The 24,055-nt window shown below is 30.4% G+C and overlaps 1 protein-coding gene across 2 annotated transcripts; it reads right to left on the bottom strand.

Annotated features, from left to right (window-relative positions):
- Positions 1-429: 429 nt before the first annotated feature.
- Positions 430-21,952, bottom strand: LOC142230526 (uncharacterized). Of its 2 annotated transcripts, XM_075301170.1 has the most exons (5): positions 21,795-21,920; positions 10,181-10,279; positions 6,811-6,991; positions 6,555-6,740; positions 430-1,005 (listed from the first exon to the last, which is right to left on the bottom strand). In XM_075301170.1, exons 3-5 carry the CDS (start codon positions 6,925-6,927, stop codon positions 808-810), a joined length of 501 nt encoding a protein of 166 aa, XP_075157285.1. In that variant the 5' UTR covers positions 6,928-6,991; positions 10,181-10,279; positions 21,795-21,920; the 3' UTR covers positions 430-807. The 2 variants fall into 2 exon arrangements, with proteins under 2 accessions (XP_075157285.1, XP_075157284.1); XM_075301169.1 differs by lacking the exon at positions 10,181-10,279 and having other exon boundaries at positions 21,795-21,952.
- Between the last annotated feature and the right edge of the window lie 2,103 nt (positions 21,953-24,055).

The raw sequence follows: 24,055 nt of genomic DNA, 5'->3' as shown, positions 1-24,055 counted from the left end.
AAAACTATTTTTGGTTCTTAAATATGTTTTGGGGAAAAATTAATAACCTAAAAATTGTGTAATTTGTTGTTCGTTAGACCCTGAAGTACAAAAATATAACAGCAGAAATCGACTGCTGGTTTTAGCAGACTTTTTTCTATGAGTGTAACTACATTGACTGTTTTCCCTTTTTAAGCAGATAAAAACGAATGTTTTAGCAAACTTTATTGCTGTTGTTTGGGTGTAATAATTTGGTGAATAATTTTGCTATATTTCCCAAAAATAAAATGAAAAGTAAATAAGGCCTGCCAGAAAGTTGGTTTCTTCTTAAAATATTTATAATATGAGAATGTTAGCGACCATATTTATATTTTTATATATTTTTCACAAGTTAGCTAAGCTACCTTCTTCAGAAGAAACCCTTTATTAGAAATAATACAATTGGAAGTATTTGTTGTTTGTTAATTAACACACGTTTCAGTTTATTTATTATCTTCATCTTACTTAAAGGCAATATTATAAAAAAAAAAAAATAAATTACATTTATTAAACATATACAATAAATGAAAACAAAAAAAAATATATAATCTATGCATACATTACTGCATTGAAATTCATATTTAATGTGAATAATTTGTTTCACTTTGACATCGTAATAACACTCAATATTATCATTTTCTTTGCAAGATAACAAACAAAAATCAGCATTAAGCACAACACATACGGTATTTTAAAAGAATAAATTCTTTCAATTCAAGGATATTATCCTAAATTTACTTTGTTATATTAATTGGTATATTATTGTTGAGAGCTATTGAAATTAGGCAATTAAATGCCACGATAAGATCGGTGGGCTAAGAATGCGCTGATAAAGTACAAGACCGCATTTACCAAACCAATAACACCAGCAGCAAAGTAGGCATCAAGCTGTTTATAGCCTCTGTGACCTCTATCGCTGAGCGTAATGATCACTTGCAACGAACAGGCCAATAATAGAATACCAGCTACACTGTGATATATTAATTCCTGCAATGAAAGATATAAAATGTTAATAATTTAATATTTAAATTGTAGAAAATATATAAAAATGTATTAAAAAGTGTTCCCAAACAGCTGATTTTGTCTGCTGAAAACGAAAAGCTAAGGTAACTGCTGAAAAATGACTGGAAAAGAACTCTCTTTGAAAAGCACCTACAAAAGGTAGTTTGATAGCTTAAGGTAGGTACTATGTTCGGTTTCCGAAGCGAAATCCCATACAAAACCAAAAATGCGAAAAACTACCGAAATATTTTTTCATTTGTGGTACTTTGTTTTTTTTCGAGTTGAAAAACTGACATAACGTGCATAGTCCCTAATTAGGTCGGCTTTAAATCCTTCCATATGTTGAGATTAGTTAGTTTCAAAACATGGCGCCATTTGTAATGTGAATTAAGAAATAATTGATTTATTCAAATGATTTGTGTTAAATTAGAATACAAAAGTGGTTCGCGTTGTTATTTAAAAATGCAATTAGATTGACGAAATAAAAATAACGGAGTGCTATATGTATATAACATATATAACAGCATCTGGTTCTGTAGCCGTTTCTGCCACAGTAGCATCTGCCCTCACATCCCTGACACCCACAATTGCAGCCACTACATCAGCTACAGTGAACAACTCCAACATAGCACCCTCAACACCTGCCACGACCACAGTGGCTGTGACCGCAAATATTGTATTGCAACAACCAAATACAACGGCCGCCCAAGTAGTGAGTGATCCCATTGGGGTGGCAGCAAATACTACTCCAACATTAGCCACTATTACTAATTCTTCAAATGCAATATCGACTGTTGCTGCCGTTAGTAATACAAATGCAATACTAATGCAATGGTGGTTTCACAATCATCCACAATAGTATCACCAGCAGCTGGATCGAATGTTGTTGTTCCCACCACTACAATGGCTTTAGCAGGAGCTACCGTGGGACTTAAGTCTGGTCCAGATATTACAATGACATTGAACCGTATAAATACGGCAGAGAATGAAGTTGATGTGGAGGAATGTTTACCAGGTGATGTTGTTAAATTGGATTTTGCTGGCGAAGAAGTGGCTGGGTGAAATTTTACCCCTAAGGAATGTCTTCTAGGAGTTTCCAATCGGCGACCGGTGCCCGTTGGAAACTCCGCCTATTACAACAGTACCATCATCGCTTCAGCCATCAGCAACAATAGCATTCCATCAGCGTCATATTGTAGAGATACAACCAGGCCACCATTTATCATCATCCCCTGCTAATTTAGAATTGACTAATGTTATGCAACATAATGTTTGCACAGAACACGAAGAAGTAGAAGACGCTAATTTTCATAATACTGCAGATGTAATCGATGAAGATTTCTTTTTTAAAATATGCTTACAAACGATTTCGTCTTATCTCTGTAAACCCAGTGCTTCTACATTCAACACCCATTTTTTACAAAGAAATGAATTGTATTTTTTTTTATTATTTTACCGCTCCTCGTAATTGCTCCCTTTTCCACACGGATGAAAAAGGCTGTTTTTCATATGTTTGGCTATAAACATTATATGTTTGGAACACAAATTTTTAAACACAATATTTTTGAGTGCAAGCATATAATGTTCATAAACTAGCATAACATGTTTGGGACATATATGTTAATATGTTAGAACATATTATGTTTGGGACATAAAATGTTTGTAAATATAATATGCTTGGATGCAAACATATATTAATTTAGAAATAGCCTATAAACATATATGTGTTTAGTAGCTTGGAGCGCTATTTAACAGGGAGCGATATTGAATTAAGTTGGTGGTTGTTGCTTGTTATTACAAAATTAACATTTTATTTTTCCTTGGGCAATTGATCGGCTACTTCTTTGATCCTTACAAACTGTGTGGTCCGCTGTTCGAATCCCCGTCCGGCAAAAGGTAAAATTAAAATAAAAAAAATCATAAAATTGAATAATTTCTTCTACAATGTTTGTATTACAGAAAAAGGTGCTAAGAACTAAAAAATCTCGTGGAAGTGAGAAAGATGTCGGGGAATATACAATTGGGCAGAAACAAAATTTTGAGCATTCAGGTCGAAAACCTATGTTGTCAGCACCTATATTACCTGTTTATTTTCATAATTCATTATGATTGTAAATATATAAATAAATAAATAAAATTTTGAGCACAATATTGTTTGGGAGAATTTTTTTAAGCATATAATATTTTTGGGTGCAAAATGCTTCCAAACATATTATATGTTCACATAATAACATATTGTTTTTTGGAAGACAACATTATTGAATTTGGATGCAAAAATACAAAATGTTTGGAACTTAGACTACCCAAACATATATTGTTTAGACCAATATACTTTCAAACATATTATATATTGGTAGAGATCAAACATATATATGTTTGGGCAATACCCAAAAATGTATATGCTTGAAGCAAAATATGTTTGGGAGTATATGTTACAGAAGCGATTTTTTATGAGCGTGCATTTGTTAAGCGAGCTCGTTTTTGTGTGTAAGAGGCGTAAATGAATGAGAACTGAACAAAAGAAAAGTTAATGCAATTTTAATTTTTAATGGAAACAACATGAAAGCTAAATATGAGAAATGATAATTAAAAATTTTTAAATATAATAGCTCATTCACATTAGGCTCGAAATCTACTAAAAGTAGATTTGAAATCCCTTTTTTACAAGGCAAATGACAGTTGAAATCTAGTTAACGTAGATTTTGGAAGTGTAATGTGAATGAGGTATAACAATATTAATGAAAGAAAGCTGATAATCCAGAAAAGAAAACATTGTGTTCTAGGGTCTTTAATTAGTGTATAAATGTACAAATTAATAAAAAATCATAATAAAATTATAATCGAACTTGTTTTATTTTTATATACCGGGGTATAGGTAATTGGGTGGTCTTATACGTTTTATACTTTTTAATATAAAATTAGTAAATTTTTCTGAACAAAGTTATATCCAAAATAAATGTTTATAGCAAATAATTAAATAATTTTTATTTAAGTAGCAAAATAATTTTCTTGTATTCATCATTTGTCCAAAATGATTGCGATAGGCTGGAATGAAACGATTTAATTTCGTCGTGGCTTTTAAATTTCAGTTAGCGGCATTCTTGCATTTTATCAATTCAAAACACTGGTTGAATTTCATAACGTGACTGAAATAGTTATTGGAACTTGTACATTGGGAGAGTATAACATCCTTCAGTAAACCAGCCAATTGCTTCTCAATGTATTAATTTCAGTCAACGAAGAGTCTGGTATAGAACACTAACATCCCTTTGTGACGAAATATAAGTCGGGAACAGTGACTTTGGCTTAGGAACTACCCTTGAACTTGAGTTATGGGCTTAAGTTGGTTGTTCCCCCCGATGTAACAACATTGGCAAATGAAATGGCGTTATTATACTTTGTGGGAACCGTGGTGGTGACCACTGGATTTGAAATTGCTAGTGAGGCGGCAACAGCATGGTATTGCAATGCGATTGTGTAGATATTGTGGACACCAACGAATTAAGTTTGTTGATGAATGAGTCCATTGCTGCTCATGATGTAAAAGTTAGCATAACACCGGAATTATATGTTTTTTTGATGTGCGTTACAAATTGACGGTATCCATTTGGAAAAGCTGAAGAAGACAATGTACCACATGTTGTAAAAGCTGTTGCAGAATGTGGTAAGACACCAGGGGTAGAGCGGCTGGAGCTTTATTCTTAACAATTATTAGTGTCCAGTGCTGTATGAGATTTTTTTGCAAAACAATCCAAAAACTGGTAGAAAAACACTTTTCAAAACAATTATCATGAATGCGTGTATGTAAACAACCAGCTGCTGCGTATGTAAAGGGTGATTCTTTTGAGGTTAGGATTTTCATGCATTAGTATTTGACAGATCACGTGGGATTTCAGACATGGTGTCAAAGAGAAAGATGCTCAGTATGCTTTGACATTTCATCATGAATAGACTTACTAACGAGCCACAACGTCGAATTTTCAGTGAATGGGCCCTAGAAAAGTTGGCAGAAAATCCGCTTTTTTATCGACAAATTTTGTTCAGCGATGAGGCTCATTTCTGGTTGAATGGCTACGTAAATAAGCAAAATTGCCGCATTTGGAGTGAAGAGCAACCAGAAGGCGTTCAAGAACTGCCCATGCATCCCGAAAAATGCACTGTTTGGTGTGATTTGTACGCTGGTGGAATCATTGGACCGTATTTTTTCAAAGATGCTGTTGGACGCAACGTTACGGTGAATGGCGATCGCTATCGTTCGATGCTAACAAACTTTTTGTTGCCAAAAATGGAAGAACTGAACTTGGTTGACATGTGGTTTCAACAAGATGGCGCTACATGCCACACAGCTCGCGATTCTATGGCCATTTTGAGGGAAAACTTCGGAGAACAATTCATCTCAAGAAATGGACCGGTAAGTTGGCCACCAAGATCATGCGATTTGACGCCTTTAGACTATTTTTTGTGGGGCTACGTCAAGTCTAAAGTCTACAGAAATAAGCCAGCAACTATTCCAGCTTTGGAAGACAACATTTCCGAAGAAATTCGGGCTATTCCGGCCGAAATGCTCGAAAAAGTTGCCCAAAATTGGACTTTCCGAATGGACCACCTAAGACGCAGCCGCGGTCAACATTTAAATGAAATTATCTTCAAAAAGTAAATGTCATGGACCAATCTAACGTTTCAAATAAAGAACCGATGAGATTTTGCAAATTTTATGCGTTTTTTTTTAAAAAAAAGTTATCAAGCTCTTAACAAATCACCCTTTATAAGTAAAAATAGTATGACATTTGGCGATGTTGTCAATTAAATTGCGGAGAAATAAACGTGGAATAGCTCCAAAATAGCTGTTTTCTTCGTTCGAAATGTATTGTCAACACTCTCAGTTTTCAACGCGAAAGAATGGTTAAGTGAAGTATTTTTCGTGCCAACAAACATAGTACCCACCTTTACACAGACAAATGTATTCTATTTGAAATTTTCTTTGCTGAAATAGCAAACAATCAACAATTCAAAAAGTCATATGTATTGCTAAAATATCATAGACTAAGGAAGGTATAAACAACGAAAGTGAATTCACAGCGCTGTAGTTTGTCTGCAAACCATAAATGGCTCTTTTTCGTCTGCAATTGAGTGATTTTTTTAATTTGGCTTTAATTTGTTTTCTTGATGAAACACCAAATATTGTAAAAGCGTATAAAATTCTATACATCCACATCTTTTTTGTAATGCAAATTGACTGATTTGTACGGTAATTCTCGTTTTCAAAAAAAGAAATTGAGTCACTTGACTGCGCAATTGAGTGGAATGACTGCGCACTGCGAATAAACAAAACCATGGTGATTTGTATGGTATGTATGTCTCTATTTTAATTGGTCTACGAAAATATTAGCAGTCGGCTGGAGGGAACTTTATTTCCAAATGCTTTTAATTTTTTATTCAAAATTTCACCAGATAATAACTTCAACTAGATTTCAGCGAATTTTCTATTGGGAAATGTTTTGATTTACTCTTTTCTATAGTCTAATAAAACTTACATAAATTGTTTTTGATATAATTCCGCCCGTACTAAGGGACGTCAAACATGACAGTAATAGACAGAATGTTCCAATCATAAAGGTAACTGACATAAGGAATGCAAAAACAATGCCATCGATGTTGGTAAAGCAAGCGCCATTGTTTTGATAGTAACTGAAAATGCCAACCATAGCAGCTCCAAGAAGCTGTAAATAAATTTAAAAAATTAATTAAATATAGTAAACTTAAAGTAGTAGGTAGGTAGGTATATATTACCAATTGGCATAGTTTCAACAGTCCATTGAAACTTTTCAGATAGCCAGTATTTAAAACAATGTAGGAAGTGTTGGTGGTGCTGGTTGTGGTGCGAGTAATGGTCACAGAATGAGACATTTTGTTGATAGTTTAATGCTTCTTGGTGGTAAGAAATAAACTTTAGTTCGTAATAGGTGGGTTGCTGAAATTAAAAATCAAAATATATCACATCCGTTAATGTATTATTTCTCCCAATATTTTTAAATGAAATAGTATTTTTAAAACGTATGGTCAATATTTTTCTATAGAAATAAAATTTTGATAAACTATTCTATAGAAATAACATTTTGACAAAAATTTTTATAGGAATAAAATTTTGACAAAATTTTCTATAGAAATAAATTTGTGACAAAATTTTCTATAGAATAAAATTTTGACAACAGTTTCTGAGAAATAAAATTTTAACAAAGTTTTCTGTAGAAATAAATTTGTGACAAAATTTTTTATAGAAGTAAAATTTTTACCAAATTTAGTACAGAAATAAAATAGAAATAAAATAAATAAATTTGTGACAAAATTTTTTATAGAAATAAAATGTTGTCAATTTTTTTCTATAGAAATAAATTTGTGACAAAATTTTCTATAGAAATAAATTTGTGACAAAATTTTCTATAGAAATAAATTTGTGACAAAATTTTCTATAGAAATAAAATTTTGTCAATTTTATTATAGGAATAAATTTGTGAGAAAACTTTCTATAGAGATAAAATTTTAACAACAGTTTCTATAGAAATAAAATGATACAATTTTAGTAAATTTTTTTTCTAATAAAATTTTGATAAAATTTTCTATAGAAATAAAATTTTGACAAAATTTTTTATAGGAATACGATTTTGACAAAATTTTCTATAGAAATAAATTTGTGACAAAATTTTCTATAGAACTAAAATTTTGACAACAGTTTCTGTAGAAATAAAATTTTAACAAAATTTTCTGTAGAAATAAAATTTTTACCAAATTTAGTATAGAAATAAAATAAATAAATTTGTGACAAAATTTTTTATAGAAATAAAATTTTGTCATTTTTTTTATAGAAATAAATTTGTGACAAAATTTTCTATAGAAATAAAATTTTGTCAATTTTTTTATAGAAATAAATTTGTGAGAAAACTTTCTATAGAAATAAAATTTTGACAACAGTTTCTATAGAAATAAAATGACAAAATTTTCTATAGAAATAAAATGACAAAATTTTCTATAGAAATACAATTTTCAAATACATAAAAAATGGAAATAATTTTTTTCTTTATTTTGTCCAAATTTTATTTCCATTTTGTCTATAGAAATAAAATTTTCGAATAAATCAAAAATGGAAAATAAAAACAAAATTTTATAGAAACAAAATTTTTGACAAAATTTTCTATAGAAATAAAATTTTGACAAAATTTTCTATAGAAATAAAATTTTGACAAACTTTTCTATAGAAATAAAATTTTGACAAAATTTTCTATAGAAATAAAATTTTGACCAAATAAGATTTTTCAGTTTGGTAGTTTTTTTAGTAAAATGTTCTCCAAAGTTTGGTAGTTTATTTTTGACTTGAGTGTTAACCGTGTATACGACCCGGGGCGGACACTGGGTTTTCAACTCTGTCCAAGGACTGTAAACCCCCATTTGGAGTTTGTTTCCTGAAACCAAACTGTGCAACATTTTTTTAAATTTTCCGATATAATAATGTTTCTAAATTTTGTTGTAATTTGAATAGTGTATGTTCTTGGTTTCACGTGGAAGGCTAACGGGAAACTTTTCCCCTCTGCGTTGTTCTCCAAACTACTTTTCACCCCACAGATGGGAAAACTACTCGCACAATTTTTTACGGTTGGAGTCAAGATATATTTAGGAAGGTAGTTTCAAGCTATCAGGTGAGTACAATTTTTTTCATTTGTGCAGAACATTGATTGTCGGTATTTTCTTAATGGCATAGGCGTAGCTAATACAATAATGGCATAGGCGTAGCAAATACAACGCAGTATTTCTTCTAACTACGATTATATATCATTGAATTAAATATTCTGGTTTCTTCGCATCTACAAGAATTTATTTTTTCTCTTTTTGAAGTATCTTCACAATGAGCACACATTGTAGCTTTTACTCCTTACGAAAATGTTGCTAGCTACGCCAATGTTTAATTGACAATTGTGACAAATAATAATAATTCAAAATAAAATTATTTTATATCAAAAATTTTGAAATTTTCAATTTGCTTTAAATTTATGACAGAAAAGTATCGAAATATATTGTCCTCATAATTGATGGTAAGAATTGCTTCAATTATTCTTGCGAACCGTAACACATTTCCTCATATTTCGAAGCATACATCGATACATTTTATGATTAATTAATTAATTTGTTCCTTTCTTTTAGCTGATGTGTGTCTAATCTCTTCGAGTGTATTAAATATGTATTTGTATTCCGGGTATAAATCCCTCTAAAAATATTGCCTTACTGTCAGTGCTTTTTCTTCGAGTCGAAATAATAAAAAAAAAAAACAGGAAATACCCAAAAAATTTAAATTTATTCATTAACAGCAGTCACCATGAAAAATTATGTAATTCGCGCGCATACACACACACCCATTTCAATTCCAAAAAACCCTTGAATGTTAGAAGATGTCGATATACCATTACACAGTATATCATTTTATTTTGGAAGTTATTAATATCAATGATTGGCGCTCGAACGAAAAATTTAAATTGAAAAATACGTCTTGAATCGTCAATGAAATTCAAACTTTACAATCTCCGATATGACATCATAGCCCCTTCTTTACAATGATGTAAGAATGTTTACATCAACCCAAACCCATACGAGATTGACTATGAAAAACAATGTATTAATAAATAACATTAGTACTCCATGATGAACAATTTATGGATATGGCAATGATGTTTTGATCATAAAAATTTCATATAAGTTTGTCAATGTCTTGCTTTTGAATACATTGATATGGGCTACCCTTACAAATAAAAGCGTAGCACATAATATACAAATGCAGTAAAACAGTTTTTAAAAGATTGCTTATTGTCGAAGTTGGTTTAAAAAATCGACTTTTAAGAAAACCCTAAGGTAGTCCACTTTTTGGTTCTGTTCAACATCAGTAAATAGATAAATGTTCGATAAGTACTTAGTCTAAAAATAGGACAAAAAGTTTTGAATGGAGGTGATTAACATTTTGACCATAGACCAAGGAAGCTATAGACAACGAAAGTGAATTCACAGCGCTGTAGTTTGTCTGCACACCGTAGATGGCTCTTTTTTTTCGTCTGCAATTGAGTGATTTTTAAATTTGGCTTTAATTTGTTTTCTTTCGTTTGTTCTTTTGATGAAACACCTTTTTTGTAATGCAAATTGATTAATTTATACGGTTATTCTCGTTTTCCAAAAAGAAATTGATTCACTTGACTGCGCAATTGAGTGGAATGACTGCGCACTGCAAATAAACAAAACCATGGTGAATTATCAAGGTATGTCTCTATATTTTCTTGGTCTATGGAGTTAGCAATTGAAATGACAATACGCGAAAGTATTTTTTTTTATCGAAAATGTGTGGAAGTAATTTAAATTTCGGAATCCATTAAATTTTCCTTGCCTTTATCTAATTTGGCCAAAAACCCTAGTTGTGAACTACACTAAAAAAAAAAAAGTTTACTTGTATCCAAAGATTTTGACCGGTACTATGAATATGGACCCCATGAAAATTAGCCCCAAAACCTAAAAGAAGTAGTAACTCAAAAATTATATAGAAAACACACAGAAAAGGAAAGTAAACTATTTTATAGCAAGAATGAACTACCTCGAGCAGAGAATGAAGCCGCCGAGTTCCGCCGTCGATTTTAGCCGCCGCCGACCATTGTTTGCCAGTCGAAGCCGCCGCCGAATATGTCGACTCATCTCGATTCAAAATTAGCCGCCAATTAATCATAATATTGATTTAAATCAGAAAAACTTATTAAAAATGTTTGCATTTTTTGTCAAAATGTTTAATTTTGCACTCAAAATCAGTCAGTACCAAGTTGCTATAATAATTTTGCAAAAAATTAGCTCAGAAAATTTGAATGAAATGTAAATGTGATTGTAAGATTGGTTGTACAACTAATCTCATTACCATTCGGATAACTTCAAATTGATTTTATAATGGATAATTGTCCGCCGCTGAATAGACAAATTTATACCGGATTAGCCATCAATCCACTGCCGCCGGAGGCAAAAAATTAGTGTCAGCCGCCGCCGGCAAAAATGGGTCTGCTTCATTCCAGACCTCGTGCGAAAATTGAGCTAAATTATACTCCACATTTTTAAATTTCCACAAAGAGTTGTTAAAACCAAGAAAGCTTTCACAAAAAAAAATCTGATTCAATCACGAAATTAATTGATCCAATTAAGTTTTTAATTGAAATTTCTTCAATCACGAAAATAAGAGTATCAATCACAGTTTTAATTGGACATTAAAAAATACTTGATTAAAAAATTAATTGAATTTATTAGCAAATTTCAATTAGTTTTTTAATTGATTCAATTAAAAATTTAATTGATGTTGATTGAAAAACTCTATAAATTTAAAATTCTATAGACGAAACTATTTTAATTACTTTCTTAACGGACTTACCCCCATTGTCATGAAACTCCGTTAGTGCCACTTTAGCTAACGGACTTTTAAACCGTACTATGGACATATCTGCCATCTTGCCTATATATTCCATATGCAAGATAGGAATTTAACTGCTGAAAATTTTTCAGTTAAAGTTAACCGGACAGAAGATACTTGCAATTTATTTTCTGTTAACTGGCAGTTAAAGCCTAACGGAGCTACATGAAAATGGTCGTTAGTGTTTTTAATTTGCTTCAAAAATTGTTTTTTTGAAATACACTTGTATAAATAAATTTTTTAATTAAAAATTTAAAAAATTTCAATCATTGACTTAATTAACTTAATGTTTCTATCTTAATTTTATCAATTAATATATTATTTGAAAAAAAAAATCATTCAACTTCAACCAACTTTTTAATTGGAAATATTTTAGTGATAGTTTTTTCTCTGTAATGTCCTGCTGTACTTTTTAACTAAATTAAATTTTGCGTAATTTTTTTTTTTTTTTTTTGGTACAACATCATCAATTTTTTTGTTTTATGGGGTGTAACTTTATTTAATTTGAAAATTAGGTTTATTTTAGAAAAATTTAAATGGAATATTTTATATTTAATTTCAACATGGTAAGAAAATTTACTAAAAAATATTTTTTTATTGTTTAAGAAATTTTCATATCTTAATGAAAACTATATTTCACCCTGTGAACCCTTTATTTCACTAAAGCCGATTTAATTATATTTTAGTTCATGGAATTATTACATTTTAAGAAAGTTTCCATGACTTTAATATTTGTTTGCGTACGTTAGTTAAATTAAGTAAAACAGAAGAACAAATTATACACAAATGAAGCATAAAGTGTCGTGTCTCCCACAAAATAGTTCAGAATTTCTTCAAATTTATAAATTTTACCAATAATGTGCCCATCTTGAACTTCGTATAGCACTAAGTTAAAATTTTCTAAAAATAATCGAAATTTTCTAAAATAAATTAAAATTTTTCTTCCTGATGAGTTCACTGTTTTTTTAATGTAAATTTCGAAAAATATTTTTTTGCAATAAAAATAATTTAAATTTTGCGTTAGTTCTTCAACTATGGACATTTTTAAAATTTTTATGTTTTATGGGGAGTAATTTTATTTTATTTGAACATTTAAAAAATTTTAAATGCCATATTTTACTAATTTCAACATGCGTAGCTAGACATTGAATTTTATGAAATTTTTATATTTTACGGCCGTTTTCATGTATCTCCGTTAGACTTTAACTCCCAGTTAGCAGAAAGTAAAATCGAAATATCTTCTCTCCGGTTAACTTTAACTGAAAATTTTTTAGCAGTTAAGTTTCTAACTGGCATATGAAATATATAGACAAGATGACAGACATGTCCATAGTACGGTTTAAAATTTCGTTAGCTAACGTAGCACTAACGGAGCTTCCTGAAAATGGGGGTTAATGGAAAAAATGGAGTTAATGCACTAAAAAACTTTGAACCCTATATTTCACTAAAGCCGATTTAATTATATTTTAGTTCATGGAATTATTACTTTTTAAGAAAGTTTCCATAATTGTTTGCGTAATTAGTTAAATTAACTTCCTTGAGCTTCGTATGTCACTAAAGACATGTTCGCAATTTTGAATTCCAGTTTTTTCTTTCAAACTACGAAATTTTCAGTGAAAAATAATATTTTTTTTTTTTAATAAGTGAAAAATAATAATTTTGTCTAATAAATTTTCTTGAATTTGTCGAAAATTATGTATTTATTTTTTGTGAAATCTGGGTGGTATTCGCTATTCTATTACAGTTTAGTTAAAATTTTCTAAAATGATATATATTTTTTTTAATTATCTAAAATTTTCTTTCCTGTCTTTCACTCTATACGAAGTTAAAGACAAGCCCAATTTAAGAAAAAAATTTTCATTTTTATATTTATGAACTTAATTTAAGTCAAATTTACTAATTTTAGAAAAAAAATATAAATATAATTTTAGAAAAAAATAAAAATATATGACGAATTGAATGTCATAATGTTTTCCCCCTAATAAGTTGCCAACATTTGCGATGGAAAATTAATTCCACGTGGCAAGGATAGGTAGCGGATATTTTAGGCTTACTCATACTATTCATTCCCATAGACCTTATAATACATAGATGGGCCATGGGTGTCAAACTATGTTTGACAGTTCCGAAGATTAAGAATAAACGAGAAAAATAAGAGCACGCTTACAATCTCTTTCGTTTTCCTTTTTGTAGTTTGCCAATTTTACACAAAATTAGAACGTTTATGATGCACCAGAGGATTTATAAATAAATTAATATATTAAAAGTTCATATTTGAACAAAAAATTGTGACCAAAACCGCGAAAATACGAAATTTAATTTTGAGCAGGATTGCTCTTTACGAACAACACAAAAGCAAATGCACGAAAATTAATATTTGGGACTGACTCTTTACGAAAAAATCAAAACGAAATGTCAGAAAATTAATTTTTGGAACTGACACATTTTTTTAAAGAGACACATGGCCTATCTATATAACATCTATTGTCTATGTTCATTCCATTGTGATATCATATGTGGTGAACTTCTCTCTTATCAATGAGTGCTCAATGTCACGTCACAAAGAAATAAACTCGCACCGGTTAGGTTAGGTATAGTGGCAGCCCGACCTTTCGGTTTCACTTAGACTATTTAGTATATTGTGAACTTTTCTCCTATTACGAACGGCGTTCCACATTGCGGTGAAAGCACATATACAGAAACAAAATTTTTTCAGTTTCAATAACGATCCAATTAATTTTTTAATTGAAATGTCTTCAATCACGAAAATTATCGTAACAATAACAGTTTTATTAACTGGACTTAAAAAAACTACTTGATTAAAAAATTAATTGATTTCATTAATCAATCATTTTTTAACTGACTTACGGTCATTTTCATGTAGCTCCGTTAGGCGTTAACTGCCAGTTAACAGAAAGTAAATTGCAAATATCTTTTTTCCGGTTAACTTTAACTGAAAAATTTTCAGCAGTTAAATTTCTATCTGGCATGTGGAATATATAGGCAAGATGACAGATATGTCCATAGTATGGTTTAAAAGTTCGTTAGCCAACGGAGCACTAACGGAGCTTCATGAAAATGGGGGTTAGTCTTACTAGTTTGATTAAAAATTTAATTGTATCAATTAATTTTTTAATTGAGAAAGTTTTCAGCTTCGATCAACTTTTTAATTGGAAATATTTTGGGGATATTTTTTTCTGTATCGAGAAGATTTGAAACATTCAAAAATGTCACCAGTATTACTGAGTGGGGATAATCCACCGCTGAAAAACATTTTAGTGTTTGGTCGAAACTGAGATTGAACCCATAATGCTTTGTATGCAAGTCGGGCATGTTAACCATTCCACCACGGTAGCTCCCGTCTAGTGATTGAGATGCATAACGAACACCAATTTGGAACAATTACCTTTAGGTATTTTCATAAGCGTAGGAAGGCCTCTGGGGAGGGGGCTTAGACCCCCCAGAAAAATTTTAGCCCCCCCCCCCCAGAATTTGAAACTCTATTTATGATTTTACATTTATCAATAAATGTCAATAGTTTTTTTTAATTTTTATAAAAATTAAATAAGTATATACAATCGCACAAAGTTCCGCTAAAGACTTTCATGAACAATCGAATGTTTGAAGTCAGATATTTATGAAATAAAGCTGTGGTTGAACTTATGATTGATTTAGTTTAGTCAATTTAATTAAAAAACTAGTAATTGATATTATTATCAATTCTTTCATAAATTAATATCTTAATAACGCTGCGAAAAAGCGTCACCAAAAAAGTAGTGAAAATGTTCTTTTTGTGTCTAGAAGTGGTGCAAATTTGGCGGAGAAGCAATGAATATAATATGAGCTTGTAATGTCCACCGTTTCAACAGCCGTTGCAATGAATTTGCATCACTTCTAAAGGTGAGATCCGAATTCAGTGTTTTGAATGTGAATTAAAGAATTTTTTGATATTTTCCCAAACAAATAATTTGTATACTGTTTTTATGATTTTTAATGCATTCTGACGTTTGAAACGTTTTTCCTCGAATAATAAAATTATCGATTTTTCTATAATGGATTTAGCAGTTTTGTGGTAAATTGGTACAAATTTTAAATAATTTGTACCAATTTATTTATTCTTACTCTTTTTTTAAACTATTTGAAAAAAAAAGAAAACTAAAAATTACACATTAAAATATGAAAAAATGAAGTAAAAAAACTTCCTGTGTAGTTAAAATAATTGAGGACATTTTTGGAAGTACTTTTAAAGTTGTGCCTTTAGAACAACTCACAACTTTTTTGCTGGGAAAAGTGTGGAACTACTTTTATTTGCTTTATTATAAATTAATTGTCGAGTTATTTTGATGCCTAATTTTTTATTCAATTTTATGAAATAAAACTTTAATTGAACCTATAAGTTTAGTCTATAAATTTTTATCTAGGGGGCTTAAGGCCCCCCTAGGAAAATTGTCTAGCTACGCTAATGGGTAGTTTATCAGCGATTATCTACCGGAAAGCCTGATATCATAAATACCTGGGGAATGATATATTAGCATTTGCACGTTCATCGACTGAATGCCGATCTTAATTGTTTAAGGCCATATTCGTGTTTGTTTATGCACTTAATTAATTGAAATGCATCATACATAGATGTTTATTTTGGCAATTGTATACTTATATTATTTTTGGGTCATTTAAACTTTATATCAATTTTTAATAGCGGGTATTCATTTTTCCATATTAATAATCAATAGCTTTGAACAATTTCATCGTTGAGCTGTAATTAAAATTCTTAGAAAGTTCATTTGAGTGTTAGCTCCTTAATGACTCACAAATCAAACCAATCACTAAATGTAATGATAAGATACCAACCAATGTGAGTTGATGCAAGTTAATAAAATTAGATTTATGACAATAAATTACTGAAGAAACTGAACAAATAGAAGATGAAGTATTCTATAATCTCTAAAGCAATAAAAGCATTGGAGAATAAACATTATCTTATTTCACTCTTCCTTTTTTATTTAATTGTTAAAAAAAAATAATATCCATTTCGAAGATTAATGATGTTAGTCCAAACTATACTACAAATGTCGAAAGCGCAAAAATAAGTAAATATTCTTCCAGAAATTCAAGAAAAATTTTTAGACATAACCATTTGCTTTTCATTTGTTGAAGAAATTTTCGTAGTTTGAAGGGAAAAATTAGTCTTTAGTGCCATATGAAGTTCAATATGGACTGTATTTGTGTGAGCAATAAAAAAGTGTTACTACTGAAACAAATCAGTCGATGTTAACTAACCCTACGGGAAATGGATCAAACACAGGATTGGTACAGGACTAGTCCCTGGTATATATGGACCAGTCCCAGTTCTGGTCAAAACGTATGGAAGGGACCAGTCACTCTAACATGGGTTTGTCATTGAAAATTTACACTTTAGGACACGTCTTTGACTCATTCCAAAGGACACGTCCTGGGACACTTCTCTCTTATCAATGAGTGCTCAGGAGCATTCCATAGACAGATACTCAGGAACCAGTCCCGGACAAACTCTTAGAAATCTGTTTCATTTTAGACAACCGAATCGCATCCCAAATAAAAAACTTTTGAAATATGTCGAACAATAGGTTACATTGATAATTTTATTTCACTAAATGTGTAGATCCGATAAGATTTTAATATAAAGCGAGCACGGATATCAATAAATTACGACTATTTAAAAATTGCAACTAACTGGAGCACCGGTACCAGTTCTGTGATAGGTCCGTCAGTGGAAATTTGCAACAATTTCCCGTAGGGAATATTCTGAGCCTTTTTTGCTTGAGTAATGTATAGTATTAAAATCGGGAATATGAAACATTGCAACATTCAATCCATTTTAATGTTTACAACCTGGTAATATGACCTCCTCAAAAAAAAAAAAAAAAACAAAAAAAATTGCCTTTTTGACCACTCCAAATTGTAAACAAATTATAAAATAAACAAAAATTAAAAAAAAAATCACATTAATTACTCAAACAGTCCATACTCGGAATCGCCGTAAATAAGTCAACACTTTTCGGATAAAAAAAAAAAAACTATTCCGTTAAAAAATATCAAAATCACAACGCACAGATGTGGCCTTTGTGTGTGAGAGATTTGGAAACAAGTACATATGCGCATACATATATGAATGTATTCGTAACTACTATGAAACGCATGACGTCAGATTGGAAAAAAAACAAAAATTTGTATGTGTTTGCTCGCAAACAACCTCAGTCACATTGAAAATGCCAATATTGCTGCTCTTTAAGTTAATTTTAGTAAATGTTTAATTTTATTTTGCTTTTTTTCATTCAACACTCAGCACAACAGGAAAACATGAGCGAAATGAAACGAAAGCGTTAATGCGGAATGGTTTCCATCAAGATTTCAAAAAAAAATGAATTTTCAAAATTGTTCAAGATTTCAAAACGAGTTCTTTCGTTTGGATGTTAATGTGTAGTCGACGTTCTCGTTGACGATGATGCATTTTGTTTTTACTACTAGTATTTCTGTTTTTTTTTTTTGTTCTCCTTTAAAATAAAATTTAATATTTCAACGAATGTCTCATGTAATAAATATTTTACTACAGTGACATGCATTGTTTAGGTGTAGTTTCGAGTGATGTTTGCCTTGAAATTTGTCCTTATAATGGAAACAACACACAATGATGTGACCTATTTTACTGTAGACAAACACGTAGATATATGACAGGAAATTGGGAATGTACGGAAAAATATATTAAGTTAAAAAATTTAGAAAATGAATTAAGAGTAAGGAGAAAATCATTGGCGCCAAATTATGACCGCGTAGTAGTTCATACTTATAACGTTCGTTAATCTTACGAAAAGTTTTCTATGCTTTAGTTAAGATTGAACTTATTTTGAGGGTGATGGCATTGAATAATCACGTTTGGTTCATAAAATGTTTGCGACATATCCTGATTATAAATTAGGAAGCAGTAATATTATAGTGTCCATATTGTAGGCATTATTATTCCGTGCAAAGTTGTAAGTACTGAATTCAGCGCTACTTCTAAACGTGTAAGTAAAGAACATTCTTCGTAGTTAATAGCTTTTTTTTTGAAGGGCCGACAAAAATATGTTTAAAAGTGGATATGCTGAAATTAGCGCAATTTCATTGCACTAGAGTAAGCGGGTGCATCTTCCTTCGCTTACCAAATTGCACTTCTGTAAGGAAGAAATTTTTGTGGACCGGGTCCAGCTAGTATAACTATAAAAATAATGAAGATTGTTCAAAAAGTGCGATCATTTCATAGTTTTGAAAGGCAGAATTTTTTTCGTTATCTGGCAGTATTTTAGCACTATTTTGGTTTCAATATTTCGTCGAAATTATTATGTGCATTCATAATCGCACTAAGTTACAATAATTTCCACATCTAAATTTCTGAAATTCATACAAAGAAGAAGGATGTGCTTCTGTGGGACATTTTCTTTTGAAATCATCAGTGAATTCCTCACAGAGCCAAGCGCTTCTTCTTCTTTGACTTCCCTTACAAAACTGCGTAATAATGGATTTTTGGTGTACACTCAAGGAACTTTCTCTGGGGACATTTTCTTTTGAAATCATCAGTGAATTCCTCATAGAGCCAAGCGCTAATTCTTCTTTGACTTTCCTTACAAATCTGTGTAATAATGGATTTTTGGTGTACACTCAAGGAACTTTCTCTGGAGACCCAGCAGATAAATGTGCATGAACTGCAAAGTCTGCACGCAGAGAAGGAATATGATCACCTCAAACATGTTTCAAGAGCAAAATGTTATTTTTGTATGGTGACCATGTAACATGTTTGTCACTAAAATGTTATTTTCTCGTCAAATATAACCTGCTTTCGAAATAAGATACATGATTTCCGAGAAAATAACAAGGCTGCGAAAACCATGTTACATGGTCACCACCCAAAAATAACATGATCACATGTTTGAAGTGATCATATTCCTTCTCTGGGTGTGGTCTGATAATAGTTGGATCAAAATTTCGCAATGAAAATCAGTTTATTTTCCTGGTTTTTATTTTGCATTTAATAAATAATTATCACTCAAAAAATGAATCGTCAACTAATGTTGCACTAAAGGACAATTCATGTTTAAGATTAGCTGAACAAAAAATGAAACCTTCACTTAAGAATTTCTATATTAATTCCACGCCAAAGATACGCTTATTTTTTTACCATATTTTGAGAATGAAATCTAACTAATCTAGATTGTATAAAATTCGACATCTCTATGATCTACACTTTTGTCGAATTTTAGAATATATAGCGAAGCTATTCGTGAAAAGATGAATGTACACTGAAAAAAATATTGTCGTGAGACCAAAGATTTCATATCCTTAAAATACGAATACGAATTTTGCTGAGCATAGAATAATCATTTCTCAGATATAAAGTTTTTTCCTTGTCCAAAAGTCGATAAACTTTTCAATGAAGTCGTTTTGTCCTTATAGTTAAGTTATTCGACCTAAAATTGAGTATTCTAAAATGAAAGAAAATTTCGTTTTACTAACCCAGCAAAAAAAGTGTCGCCAAACAATTAGTGAAAATGTTATTTTTGGATCCGGAAGTGGTGCCAAATTGACGCAGAAGCGATGTCCACCATTTCAACAGCTGCTGCACTGAATTTGCATCACTTCTTAAAGTGTGAGGCGAATTCAGTGTTGGATGTGAATTAAGAAATTTTGTAATATTTTGACAAATAAATAATTTTTAAATTTTTTATGATTTTTAATGCATTATAACGCTTGTCTGGAACTTTTATGATTAAATATTTTCAAAAATGCGAAATTTTTCTTCAAGAAAAATTCTGAAAATATTCAAAATTAATTAAATCGTCTTTAATTTGTTTACGTTTTGCTACGTCTTGGCTAAAAAGCATTTAAAAATGGGAGATGTTTTTAACACTTTATTATAAAGTCGTTTTTTTACTTGAAACGTAGCATAATTTTTACTTGTAGTCCAGTCTGAATTTGGAAATTTAAGTAGACGTTAACACGTTTTAATGGTCTTGGAAACAAATGCTGAAAAAAGTTAAGAAATTAAAATTTGTTTCCTAGAATCAAGTACGCAAAACTCAAATTTAAAAGAGAATTGTGTCTTAAAATGTGTCCTTACTTCAATTCTTCGCTTGATTGGCTCGAAATCAATACCAAAATCATTACTGTAAGGACAAAATCGTAGGAACTGGGCATACTTTTTTTCTGTGTAAGTTTAAAAATTCAATACTACAAAGTTAAAAAATGTAACCTAAGTTTCTTTCCCTTTTTCAGTAGACTGTTATAGGATTTTTTTTTTGTAAATGTATGCCAAATATATTTATCTTAATGTATCCTATTTTTGAGTAAAAAGAATTATTGTTTGGTAATATAAGAGATTTTATTAAAAAATTTCGTTGAGATGATTCATATAAAATAACCACTAGTTAAATTTTTGATTTTGAGAAGTCGATTTTTGACAAAGAGGAAAAAATGAAAAGATGTGTAACTTTGTCAAAACTTTAGATTAAAAAAATCTACATTATTTTTTTTTATTTTCTTATTATTTTTATTTCAATCAATGATTAGCAATTTCAATATTACTAATGGAATAGCCACATTTTTTTGGATAAAACATATATTTGAATATACATATATACAGTTCTCCGAATTGTACAATTTCAAGTAATTCCAAAAACAATATAACACTGATTATCATCACGTACACACAAGGCTCCAATGTACACCCATATATATGTATATATTTATTAAAATGAGATCACCAAAAAGGCCCCCAATGGCCAACATAACGAGAAAAATCGTTAAACTTACGTTATTAATTCAAAATCAAAGCACACAAAATAGCGGGCTTTCACAATTTGCTAAAGAAGAACATTTTCAAATTTTCTTGGTAAATGTTTTCCAAAGCAGATATAATGGAATACGTTCATATATATTGTTTATATATATATGTATGTTCCATTTGATTTTTTCTCAGAAACCATGCAAAAACAATTCGGCCAAAACGATAAGAATGAGTACAGAAATTTAAAAAAAGTAATTTAATTTCATAAAAAATTATATACCACACCCACGCATCGGATACTCTTATTTTAATAGAATTAACATAAAAAACGTTTATAAAAAGGAAAAAATAACAACCGATCTTCTCACATATGTGTGAAGAAATTTTTCTAATTTCTTTTATATTTTGTATTTTATATAATTACTTATAAACGTTTGTTTTGTTTTTATATCAAATCATTTGTAAATATATTCACTTTAATATTTTAATTTTTTTAACTCTTACTTTTCTAACAGAACTGCGATCTAAAGATTTTCAAAAAAATTTTTTTTTTTAATGCTAACGGCTACAAAGTCGCAACGGTTTTTGTACGTCTAAACACGCGTATGTTCAATTTCCGACTGACAGATTGATTCCGAAGAAATTGAAACTTTAGGTAAAATGCACTCTCTTTGTGTTTATTTTTTGTAGACATGATGAGGGAGAGAGAGATGATGGTTTTGTTTTGGTTTTCTATATACTGGTATGAGAATTTTTGTCTGAGACGACCATGGCGTCATACTTTGTCTTCACTTGAACCACAACAAAAAGCACAAAATAGTTACAACAAAAATAACAACACTCAAAATTTGCGCCATTGGATGGCCCCCAAACAAACAACAAGTAGCTGCGTAAACACCCAACAACAACACCATGAATGTAAACAAAAGCTATGAGAAGAAAAGCAACAATTGAAACCGGTGTTCTACGCCTTTTTTTATAGTATATCATTTATAACAATTGAGAGTAACATTTTATTGCTTTTGTGTTTTGTTGTCGCTCTGTATTGGAAAATAATGATGTCAGCTATGCATGTACACTCAATAGCCTACACACCGCCATACCTATATAACATCGCATTCTTCATTGATAAGATGTCTCTACTATGGAAGTATGAAGTTAGCTAATGACTCACCCACACCCCTTTCGTCATTTGGGTTGTGGTTTATATTATTTGGATGTACTGTGGGGATGTTGTTAATCGCAAAGGAAATATATTTTGGAATTCAAGGAGACTTTGTGGTAGACGCTCAGAAAAAAAGTGTAGTTAGGGTGAACATATTTAACTGCAAAAATACAATTGTCTAACATTGGTCTGCTAAATCAAAAGAAGAAAAAGCATTCACATTTTTTGTTTTAAACAAAACCGCACCCAAAATAATTTGTTAGTACACACAAAACAAAATTAATTGGTTCAATCACGAAATTAATTGATCCAATTAATTTTTTAATTGAAATGTCTTCAATCACAGAAATGATAGTATCAATTAAAAAATTAATTGAAGACCCATTAAAAAATTAATTGATCCAATTAAAAAATTAATTGATACTATTAATTTTTGTGATTGATTTTTGTTTCAATTAAAAAATTTGTTGAATCAATTAAAATTTTAATTGAATATTTGTTAATACTCAATTAAAATTATAATTGGAACAATTTTCGTGAAATTTTTTTCTGTGTAAATAAAGCACAAAAGTCAAAATTGCAAAACATCTGCTGAAATAAAGAAAACAGTCAGCATTTGCTGAAATAGTAACATGCTTCGGTTTATCTGAAACAGACAAAAAATGTTAAACTAGAAGCTAGCTAAGAACCATATCAAGATGTTATCGTAGTTTGGAATAGTTCTAGTATAATTCTGAAAATTAAAAAAAAAACGTTTATTTGAACACCCTAGTTATGAACCATACCAATATTTTAATAGTAGTATGGAATATGGGAGCGTATACTTTATACCAGTTAATAATAATCATACGACCACTTACTACAAATAATTCAGGATGGTGGCTATCTGTGCTAGAATTCTGGAAATTCACTTCGCCTGCGAAAACAGCCTAAAATTTTTCAAATGAAGATTAAGTTTATTTTTTGTAATTTGCGATTTTTGGATAAATCGTAAACGGACTTAAAAATGGTTATTTGGACACTCTAGTTATGAACACTGTTGCCACTCGAACCAAAAATAATCTACCAAAATTTGAGGAAAATTTTACCAATAAACTACCAAATAACAAGTATATACAGCACTAAGTTCGGCCGGGCCGAATCTTAAATACCCACCACCATGAACCAAATATGAGGACTTGAGGACACTTCCCGAAGATAAATTTAAAGATTTCACCTATGAGGACTATATCTGATTCTGGATTTTTGTTTGAGTTTTAGAGGAATCATTAACATCTCTTGTAAGTGTGCAAGAAAATTATAAAATAACGTCTTGATTTGAAATCTTAAATCTGTAGAAGTAAAATCTGGAAATTTTACATTGAGTTTCCAGCAATTTTCATGATCAGTGCGCCTTCTACACCCTCAAGAAGTGAAGTCGGTCTATATGGAGGCACTACCAAATGGACCGATAAAAACTTAATCCGATACACGTTTTTGTGAGCCTAAAATACCAGAATATTTATTGTAAATATTCAGGCAAATCAGATAAAAACTACGGTTTCTAGAAACCCAAGGAGTTAAATCGGGAGATCGTTCTTATGGGGGCTATACTAAAATA

The sequence above is a fragment of the Haematobia irritans genome, chromosome 3, assembly GCF_050003625.1.
Source record: "Haematobia irritans isolate KBUSLIRL chromosome 3, ASM5000362v1, whole genome shotgun sequence".
Lineage (NCBI taxonomy): Eukaryota > Metazoa > Arthropoda > Insecta > Diptera > Muscidae > Haematobia > Haematobia irritans.
This window is presented reverse-complemented; position numbering and strand designations above follow the sequence as displayed.

Bases quoted from the DNA above. Each gene is read 5' to 3' on its own strand.
- LOC142230526 (XM_075301169.1), bottom strand. From the start codon at position 6,927: ATGTCTCATTCTGTGACCATTACTCGCACCACAACCAGCACCACCAAC. The intron at 6,741-6,810 runs GTAATATATACC...ATTTATTTACAG, and splicing joins TGTTGAAACTATGCCAATTG to CTTCTTGGAGCTGCTATGGT. The intron at 1,006-6,554 runs GTAAGTTTTATT...CTTTCATTGCAG, and splicing joins TTATATCAAAAACAATTTAT to GAATTAATATATCACAGTGT.